Genomic DNA, 9,550 nt, shown 5'->3' on the forward strand with positions numbered 1-9,550 from the left:
CGTTTCCCAGCCTGCGGCCCACCCCCTCGCTCTCCGGTCTTGTGCCCCACCGGGGAGACCAGCCCCCAGGGCAGCACTGGGCCCCGGCTCCCCACAGGACCCAGGCTGAAGGCATCTGTAGGGGGGCAGGGAGCTACCCATGTGGCGAGGAGACAGGGGCCGAGGGTGTCTCCGGTCCCGCTGGGGTATCGCAGGCTCCATCCAGTAATGAGGGGGTTGGCTCAGGCTGGCAGGCAGCAGTTGGGGGAAAGCCCCTTGGCTGCCCAGCCGGGCACCCGCAGCCCTGGCACAGCCGCCTTAGCCCAGCCGACACCCGGTTCTGGGAGGAGCGATGCCCAGATACGCCCGGGCCTGCTCGGCACAAGCAGGAGGGAGGCTGAGGGCCAGAAAAACCCTCTCCCTGCCCCCCGCCCGCCTCACTGGGGCTGCAGAGCCATGCAGGGGGAGAGTCCAGCCCCCCAAAATCTGAGCCCCACGCTGGGGGACAAGGTGGCTCCCCCCCCCCGCCCCGGCTCTGATGGCATTTGAGGCCAGGGGACTTGGGGGCTGGGCCTGTGCCACGTACAGGACCCCAGCTTGGGGTGAGGGGCCTGGGCTAGGGTGGGGCATGGGGGGGGGTGACGCCAGCCTACGGAGACACTGGGCGCACAGGCAGCCGCCAGCTGGGAGCCAGGCAGCACGAAGAAAGAGATGGTGACACCACGGGCAGTCATGGGATGAGCTGGACACTAGACAACATGGCCCACCAAGCCAGCGCGGAAGGGGGCGGATACAGGCAGCACGGCCCGGGGGGCAGATCTGGAGCAGAAGGGGGCGGATACAGGCAGCACGGCCCGGGGGGCAGATCTGGCGCGGAAGGGGGCGGATACAGGCAGCACGGCCCGGGGGGCAGATCTGGCGCGGAAGGGGGCGGATACAGGCAGCACGGCCCGGGGGGCAGATCTGGCGCGGAAGGGGGCGGATACAGGCAGCACGGCCCGGGGGCAGATCTGGCGCGGAAGGGGGCGGATACAGGCAGCACGGCCCGGGGGGCAGATCTGGCGCGGAAGGGGGCGGATACAGGCAGCACGGCCCGGGGGGCAGATCTGGCGCGGAAGGGGGCGGATACAGGCAGCACGGCCCGGGGGGCAGATCTGGCGCGGAAGGGGGCGGATACAGGCAGCACGGCCCGGGGGGCAGATCTGGCGCGGAAGGGGGCGGATACAGGCAGCACGGCCCGGGGGGCAGATCTGGAGCGGAAGGGGGCGGATACAGGCAGCACGGCCCGGGGGGCAGATCTGGCGCGGAAGGGGGCGGATACAGGCAGCACGGCCCGGGGGGCAGATCTGGCGCGGAAGGGGGCGGATACAGGCAGCACGGCCCGGGGGGCAGATCTGGCGCGGAAGGGGGCGGATACAGGCAGCACGGCCCGGGGGCAGATCTGGCGCGGAAGGGGGCGGATACAGGCAGCACGGCCCGGGGGGCAGATCTGGCGCGGAAGGGGGCGGATACAGGCAGCACGGCCCGGGGGGCAGATCTGGCGCGGAAGGGGGCGGATACAGGCAGCACGGCCCGGGGGGCAGATCTGGCGCGGAAGGGGGCGGATACAGGCAGCACGGCCCGGGGGGCAGATCTGGCGCGGAAGGGGGCGGATACAGGCAGCACGGCCCGGGGGGCAGATCTGGCGCGGAAGGGGGCGGATACAGGCAGCACGGCCCGGGGGGCAGATCTGGCGCGGAAGGGGGCGGATACAGGCAGCACGGCCCGGGGGGCAGATCTGGCGCGGAAGGGGGCGGATACAGGCAGCACGGCCCGGGGGGCAGATCTGGCGCGGAAGGGGGCGGATACAGGCAGCACGGCCCGGGGGGCAGATCTGGCGCGGAAGGGGGCGGATACAGGCAGCACGGCCCGGGGGGCAGATCTGGCGCGGAAGGGGGCGGATACAGGCAGCACGGCCCGGGGGGCAGATCTGGCGCGGAAGGGGGCGGATACAGGCAGCACGGCCCGGGGGGCAGATCTGGCGCGGAAGGGGGCGGATACAGGCAGCACGGCCCGGGGGGCAGATCTGGCGCGGAAGGGGGCGGATACAGGCAGCACGGCCCGGGGGGCAGATCTGGCGCGGAAGGGGGCGGATACAGGCAGCACGGCCCGGGGGGCAGATCTGGCGCGGAAGGGGGCGGATACAGGCAGCACGGCCCGGGGGGCAGATCTGGCGCGGAAGGGGGCGGATACAGGCAGCACGGCCCGGGGGGCAGATCTGGCGCGGAAGGGGGCGGATACAGGCAGCACGGCCCGGGGGCAGATCTGGCGCGGAAGGGGGCGGATACAGGCAGCACGGCCCGGGGGGCAGATCTGGCGCGGAAAGGGGGCGGATACAGGCAGCACGGCCCGGGGGGCAGATCTGGCGCGGAAGGGGGCGGATACAGGCAGCACGGCCCGGGGGGCAGATCTGGCGCGGAAGGGGGCGGATACAGGCAGCACGGCCCGGGGGGCAGATCTGGCGCGGAAGGGGGCGGATACAGGCAGCACGGCCCGGGGGGGCAGATCTGGCGCGGAAGGGGGCGGATACAGGCAGCACGGGCCGGGGGGCAGATCTGGCGCGGAAGGGGGGCGGATACAGGCAGCACGGCCCGGGGGGCAGATCTGGCGCGGAAGGGGGCGGATACAGGCAGCACGGCCCGGGGGGCAGATCTGGCGCGGAAGGGGGCGGATACAGGCAGCACGGCCCGGGGGGCAGATCTGGCGCGGAAGGGGACGGATACAGGCAGTACGGCCCGGGGGCAGATCTGGCGCGGAAGGGGGCGGATACAGGCAGTACGGCCCGGGGGGCAGATCTGGCGCGGAAGGGGGCGGATACAGGCAGTACGGCCCGGGGGCAGATCTGGCGCGGAAGGGGGCGGATACAGGCAGTACGGCCCGGGGCAGATCTGGCGCGGAAGGGGGCGGATACAGGCAGTACGGCCCGGGGGGCAGATCTGGCGCGGAAGGGGGCGGATCTGGCGTGGAAGGGGGCGGATACAGGCAGTACGGCCCGGGGGCAGATCTGGCGTGGAAGGGGGCAGATCTGGCGTGGAAGGGGGCGGATACAGGCAGTACGGCCCGGGGGGCAGATCTGGTGCGGAAGGGGGCGGATACAGGCAGTACGGCCCGGGGGGCAGATCTGGTGCGGAAGGGGGCGGATACAGGCAGTACGGCCCGGGGGCAGATCTGGCGCGGAAGGGGGTGCACACACACACACAAGCGTGCACACACACATATGCACACGTGCAGACACACGTACACACTTGCACACACATGCATGAGCCCGGGGTGCCCTGCAGGATTCAGGCTACCCCACCCCCCCCCACACCCCCCTCATCCCCGGCTCCTTTAGCCAAGCCCTGTCCCGGAGCTCCCTGGTCTGGCTGTCCTGGGCATGGGGAGCCCCTGGATCAACGGGCTGGTGCCCGTGCCCCACTCAGTGGCTGTCAAACCGCACCGGGGGCCCTGGGCGCAGCCCCCCGGATGCTGGCGGGCCCCTGCCTGGCCCTGGCTCTGCACTCGAACCCTCTGGGTGGTGCTGCTTTCCCTGCGCTCAGCAGAGCCAGGGGGGCCCGAGCCAAGGCAAATATCCTGTCTCCGCCTCCACAAACCGCAGTGCGGCCCAGAGGAAGCAGGTGCAAGCCCCACGGCCTCCAGTGCGGGCTGCAGGGCCAGATCAGCCCTCCCCTCGCCCCCCACGCCAGATCAGCCCCGTCCAGATCAGCCCCCACCACGCAGTCCTGCAGCCGCCGCGCCCGCTCGCCAGCACCCGCACAGGTATGCAGAGGCTGGTGGACTCAGGCTACCCACCATTCACCCCGCACGGGGGCTGGGCCCAGCCCAGGCAGGTGGGGGAGACGCTGGGCTCTGGTGTTCCTCTTTGGGCCTCCCTTGCATCGTTACAGAGGACAGAGGGTCAGGATGCCTGGGGGGGTCCATCCCCAGCTCTGCCACTGACAGCCTGAGTGGTCTTGGGCAAGTCACTGCCCACCTCTGTGCCTCAGTTTCCCCATCTGGCGAAGAAGGCTAACCCGCCTTCCTTTGTCTGTGGCGACTGTGCCAGGGCTGGGCCTGGCCCCTACACTGCCAGCTCTGGGTGGGGGCAGGGTGAGAGCTCCAAGACACGGCTCAGTCTCACCCCAGTCCCCACTTGACCCATGTGAGTCAAGCCCTGGCCCGGGGAAAGCGCTGTGGGGCTGTAGCCCCCGAGGCAGGGCAGGGGGCCGCCTCCAGCATGGGCCAGCAGGAAGCAGTGGAATAGGAGCGGTGCTGAGCCCCGCCCCAGCTGCATGGGCTGGGCCCCGGGGAGCCCTTCGCCGGCCAGCGCGGAGAGCAGGGCCCTTTGCCAGGGGGCTAATCGAAGCCAGATCCATCCCTCCCAGCCTCCTGGCTTGTGCTGCATGAGGGGGGTCCGGGGGGGGGGGTGGTCACGTGCTGCCTGCCAGGGGGGCGAGAGCTGCAGCTGGGACCCGCGGACGGGTGGTGAGAGTGGGGGCCCAGGGCAGGGGGACTGGGCAGCCGAGCACCGCCCGCCATGCCAAGGGGAAACCCGCACCACCAGAGCCCGACTGCTGCTCCGCAGCCGGCCTTGCACTCGCCCCAGCCTGGAGAGGGGAGAGGGGGGTCCAGCTCGGGACCGGCCCCGGCTCCAGCTTTCCCTGGCAAACTCCAGAGCAGCCCACCTTTGCCCAGCACGGTCCGAGCTGCAGGGCTGCCGCGGGGTGCGGGGTGGGGGTGCGGGGAGGGGAGCCAGTTGCGGGAGCAGGGGGCTGCCATGGGAAGGACGTTTCTTCTCCCCCAGCGCTCCGTCCCTTCAACACTAGCCAGCCCCGGCCCCCGACCTGCTGCCGGCCCAGGAGCTGGCCTGGGGCAAACGGGGGCACTGGACTTGCAGGGGACTTGGCTGGGCTCAGGGTTTATTTCATTACTATGGGGCCCGCGGCAGTGCCGCCTGGGGCTCGCCCATACACAGTCCCGAACCCAGTGCCTGCGGGGTGAGGGGCGGGAGCTGGGCCATGGCCGACAGGCTGGCAGCCGGGGCCCTGGCAGTGGCGGGTCTCTGATGCCCAAGCACCTGGGAGTGGAGCTGGCAGGCGGTGCCCGGCCTGGAGGGGCTGCCCCACTTCCGACTGGGTGGGATGGGCCACGCCACGGCTCGGCAGCCCTCGCTGAGCTGACCTGGGTCTGAGGCAGAGCCCAGGCCCTGGCTGCTTGGGGGAGCATCTTGACACACGCACCTGCATTTCATGGCACAAGTGCTGCAGTCACCCCCAGAGCCATGGCCCGCGACGCAGAGGCGGCCGCCCCTGGCTCCCCGACATCCCCAGACGAAAGGTGCCACATCAGAGCCAGGGCAGGTACCGTCCTGGCTGGTCTGTGTCACCAGCTCCAATCAGCGCTGAGCAGCTGTGTGTCATAGCCCCTGCACTGCTCACCGCTAACGGCGATTGGGCACTTCCCTGCTCAGTGACACGGCCGAGGGAGAGCACCTGGGTTCAGGGTCCGGCTTGCAACAGCCCCGAAATCCCACTGGGGCATGGCCCCTGGCCCTGGGATGGAGCCCCATTAGCAATAGGCTGCCCCCAGCAGATCTCAGCACCTGGGCTGGGAATCCGGGCTTGTGATTGAGCACCGCACCGGACAGGTTCAATCCTCAACAGCCCCCCGGACCCTGCTGCCCTTCCCCCTCTCCCCTCCCCAGAGTGACTGACATCAGTTTGAACTCTAGCGTGGGCTCATTTCATAGAGTGGGAAACTGAGGCACAGAGTGAGGGAGTGACTTGCCCGAGGGCACACAGTGAGTCAGTGGAGGAGCTGAAAATAGAACCCAGGAGTCCAGGCTCCCAGACCCCTGCTCAGACCTCGCTCTCCACTGGCTCGTGCCTCCGCTAAGTGGGTGCTGTCTGCCCCTCCCCCTCCAACTAGCTCCTGGAATTTGAGGTGCTTTCTGGAAAGGCCTGGGAAATCCCCATTCAGCACTGGTCCCTTGAGGGCCCCCCCGGCTCACATCCATGGCCTTAAAGTCACCCCGTCCTGCACAAAATCCACACTTGATGTTCCTGCTTCCTGTGGTGGTGAGTTCCGCCGGCCAGTCACTGGTGGCACAGGGCTCGCAACAGGGGCTCCAGCCCAGGGGCTCTCAGCCGATCACCGTGGACAACCCCCCGTGCTGATCTCTGCCCCCCAGGGCTGACCCCAATCCCTTCCATTCCCTCCACCTTCCCCCTTGTCTGCCCCCGTTCCTCCTCTCCCCTCCCCATTCCCTGCCCTCCTCCTCCTGCCCAGTCCCTTCCCCTGCCCAGCTCAGCCACCCTCCTGGGCCGCCCTCTTGCTCACCGCAGGGAGCTCTCAGAAGCCACCGGCTGGGGACACACGGGTTGGGGGGCCTCACATGAAACCCCCCTTCGATGCCAGCAGCTTGCTGACGTCCCCCTCCTTTGCCACCTCCGCCCTTCTTGCTCCTGGATGGGAGGTGCTGGCCTATCCCACACCTGCTGTGCGGCAGCGGGAGGGTCTCCTGCAGACCACCCACCGCCGGGCTCCCCGCGCTGAGGCAGACCCCTGCGGGACTCCCCCCGCCGCGGCCCCTCTGGCCTAACCCCAGCTCCTCCTCCCAGCCCGGCTTCCTTGTCCCACCACCCGGACCCTGCTCAGGGGCTTTGCTCTCCGCCTGGCTCCCTTGCCATGAGCCCGGGACTGGACAGCTACGGGTATGGGGCCAGCCCCAGGGCTTCCCCAAGGGCTGGGGGGAGGGCTGCAGGAGAAGGAGGTGGTGCAGGCTCGGGGGAAAGGGCTGCAGGCCCGGCTGCCAGACAGGAGGGGAAGGAAGAGGGGGAGCAGGCGAGGCTGCCGGGGGCAGCAGGGGCCAGGGGGTTTGGCTGAGCCGGGGAGCGGGGGGTTTGGCTGGGGGAAGGTTGCCCAGCAGCCCCAATGCAGCCGAGCAGGGAGGGCCGGCGGGGGGCTAGGAGAGGCTGGGTGGCCTGGCTGTCGCCCCGTGGCCCCCTAAATCCTCCCCAGGAGGGAGCCACTCAACCAGCAGCCCCGGCTCCGCCTATAAACACCTTGGGTAGGCGGGGGGGAGGAGGGGGAGTGTGTGCACCAGACGGACGGAGGGGGGTCTGGGGCGTCAGGCCCGGAGCCACGTCCCAGCGACACCAGGGCTGCCCGTGTGCGTGACCGGGGCATGAGCCCCGGCGCCACCCTGCGGGCGGGTCGCTGCCTGCGTCCTGCCCCCGGCGCAACCCCGGCCCGCGGGGTACGTGGGCCTGGCTGGTGCCCGCCTCTGTGCCCTTGTGTGCGGCTCCGCCTGCCCCTCCCCGCGTGTGAGACGCTGCCTGCCCGGGGGCCGGGGGCACGGCCAGAGCCCAGCTCACGGTGCGCGGGCGACCGCCCTCGCCCGGGGGGGAGGGGAGGGGGCATGCATGGGGAGCGGGAGGGGTGCCCACGGCAGAGGAGGGGGCTGTGCACATGGGACGGAAAGAGAGGGGAGGGGGCCCACGCCCGGGAGGGGACAGGAGGGTGCTCATGGGAAGGGAGGGGAAGGGGCAGGGCGGGTTTCAGACCCAGGGGGTTCTCTGGGGCCTGGCTGTGAGCCGAACCCGCAGGGTCCGGCGGAGGGGGCCCCCTGCCCTGGGGAGCTGCGTAACATCGGAGCCCAGCCCCACGCGGCGGGCGAGCAAAATCTCCAGCCATTCCCTGGTCCCCCGGCCCACCCCTCCCATCGCCCCACGTCTGAGCGCGCAGGGAGGGGCGCCCCGCCAGCACCTTCCAGCACACGGCGTTGGATCCAGCCGGCCTGCTACCCCCCCGCTCCGCGATGGGGGGCAGAGCCGGCTCTCCAGCACCCTGAGAGCCGCGCCGGGTTTGCACCGGGTGCTTACGTTGCCACGATACGCAGAACCCGCCCCCGTGATGCCATCGTCCGACATCTTTGTTACTGCCCCAGGTCTTCCGCTTCACCCTCCAGCACCTGCGGCCAGGGGCTGATGTCTGAGCCCCTCAGGGCACCCGTACTGTAAGGAATGGGCTGGCGTGAGCTTGGCACCACTGCCCTCTGCTGGATGGAATCACAACTGCTCTATTGTGTGTCAGAGTCCCTACACTGCTCATGGAGATTCTCCTTTAGTTCGAGGAGAGTCACTGTGTCCTGGGAGAAGGGGGGGCTGAGTTCTGTGTCCCCCCTGCCACCTTGGGGTCCAGCACAGTGACAGACGGTGAGTCTCACAAGCCATGGGTTTGTTACGGTGTCAATTAGTGACATGGCTGAAGGAGGAGGCTGGGTCCCAGCACCCCCAAACAGAACCCTAGAATCAGAGAAGCTCAGGGTGGGAAGGGACCTCAGGAGGTTCTAGTCCCACCCCCAGCTCAAAGCAGGACCAACCCCAACTAAATCATCCCAGTCAGGGCTTCGTCAAGCCGGGCCTTAAAAACTTCTAACGATGGAGATTCCACCACCTCCCTAGGTAACCCATTCCAGTGCTTCACCACCCTCCTAGTGAAATAGTTTTTCCTAATATCCAACCTAGACCTCCCCCACAACCTGAGACCATTGCTCCTTATTGTGTCATCTGCTACCACTGAAAACAGCCGAGCTTCATCCCTTCAGGTACTTGAAAGCAGCTATCAAATCCCCCCTCATTCTTCTCTTCCATAGACTAAACAATCCCAGTTCCCTCAGCCTCTCCTCATTAGTCATGTGTTCCAGTCCCCTAATCACTTTTGTTGCCCTCTGCTGGACTCTTTCCAATTTTTCCACATCCTTCTTGTAGTGTGGGGCCCAAAACTTGACACAGTACTCCAGATAAGGCCTCACCAGTGTCGAATAGAGGGGAACGATCACGTCCCTCGATCTGCTGGCAATGCCCCTACTTATACATCCCAAAATGCCATTGGCCTTCTTGGCAACAAGGGCACACTGCTGACTCATATCCAGCTTCTCGTCCGCTGTAACCCCTAGGTCCTTTTCTGCAGAACTGCTGCCGAGCCATTCGGTCCCTAGTCTGTAGCAGTGCATTGGATTCTTCCGTCCTAAGTGCAGGACTCTGCACTTGTCCTTGTTGAACCTCATCAGATTTCTTTTGGCCCAATCCTCTAATTGGTCTAGGGCCCTCTGTATCCTATCCCTCCCCTCCAGTGTATCTACCACTCCTCCCAGTTTAGTGTCATCTGCAAACTCGCTGAGGGTGCAATCCACACCATCCTCCAGATCATTAATGAAGATATTGAACAAAACCGGCCTGAGGACCGACCCTTGGGACACTCCACTTGATACCGGCTGCCAACTAGGCATGGAGCCATTGATCGCTACCCGTTGAGCCCGATAATCTAGCCAGCTTTCTATCCACCTTATCGTCCATTCATCCAGCCCATACTTCTTTTACTTGCTGGCAAGAATACTGTGGGAGACCGTGTCAAAAGCTCTGCTCAAGTCAAGGAACAACACGTCCACCGCTCTCCCCTCATTCACAGAGCCAGTTATCTCGTCATAGAAGGCAATTAGATTAGTCAGGCATGACTTGCCCCTGGTGAATCCATGCTGACTGTTCCTGAT

General features: G+C 67.4%; 1 protein-coding gene across 1 annotated transcript; it reads right to left on the reverse strand.

Moving 5' to 3' along the window:
* Positions 1 to 297: 297 nt before the first annotated feature.
* On the reverse strand, positions 298 to 7,928 carry LOC119566180 (vegetative cell wall protein gp1-like). Its single transcript, XM_043545820.1, has 3 exons — positions 7,765 to 7,928; positions 1,444 to 3,043; positions 298 to 351 (listed from the first exon to the last, which is right to left on the reverse strand). Exons 1-3 carry the CDS (start codon positions 7,926 to 7,928, stop codon positions 298 to 300), a joined length of 1,818 nt encoding a protein of 605 aa, XP_043401755.1.
* Positions 7,929 to 9,550: the final 1,622 nt, after the last annotated feature.

The sequence above is a fragment of the Chelonia mydas genome, chromosome 4 (assembly GCF_015237465.2).
Source record: "Chelonia mydas isolate rCheMyd1 chromosome 4, rCheMyd1.pri.v2, whole genome shotgun sequence".
Lineage (NCBI taxonomy): Eukaryota > Metazoa > Chordata > Testudines > Cheloniidae > Chelonia > Chelonia mydas.

What these genes read in the sequence shown, in the direction of transcription:
- LOC119566180 (XM_043545820.1), bottom strand. Translation starts at nt 7,928, where the DNA reads ATGTCGGACGATGGCATCACGGGGGCGGGTTCTGCGTATCGTGGCAAC. An exon ending in CCAACGCCGTGTGCTGGAAG is followed by an intron (nt 3,044 to 7,764) that starts GTGCTGGCGGGG and finishes CTTCCACGCCAG; the next exon opens with ATCTGCCCCCTTCCACGCCA. An exon ending in CCCCCCGGGCCGTGCTGCCT is followed by an intron (nt 352 to 1,443) that starts GTATCCGCCCCC and finishes TGTGCCGAGCAG; the next exon opens with GCCCGGGCGTATCTGGGCAT.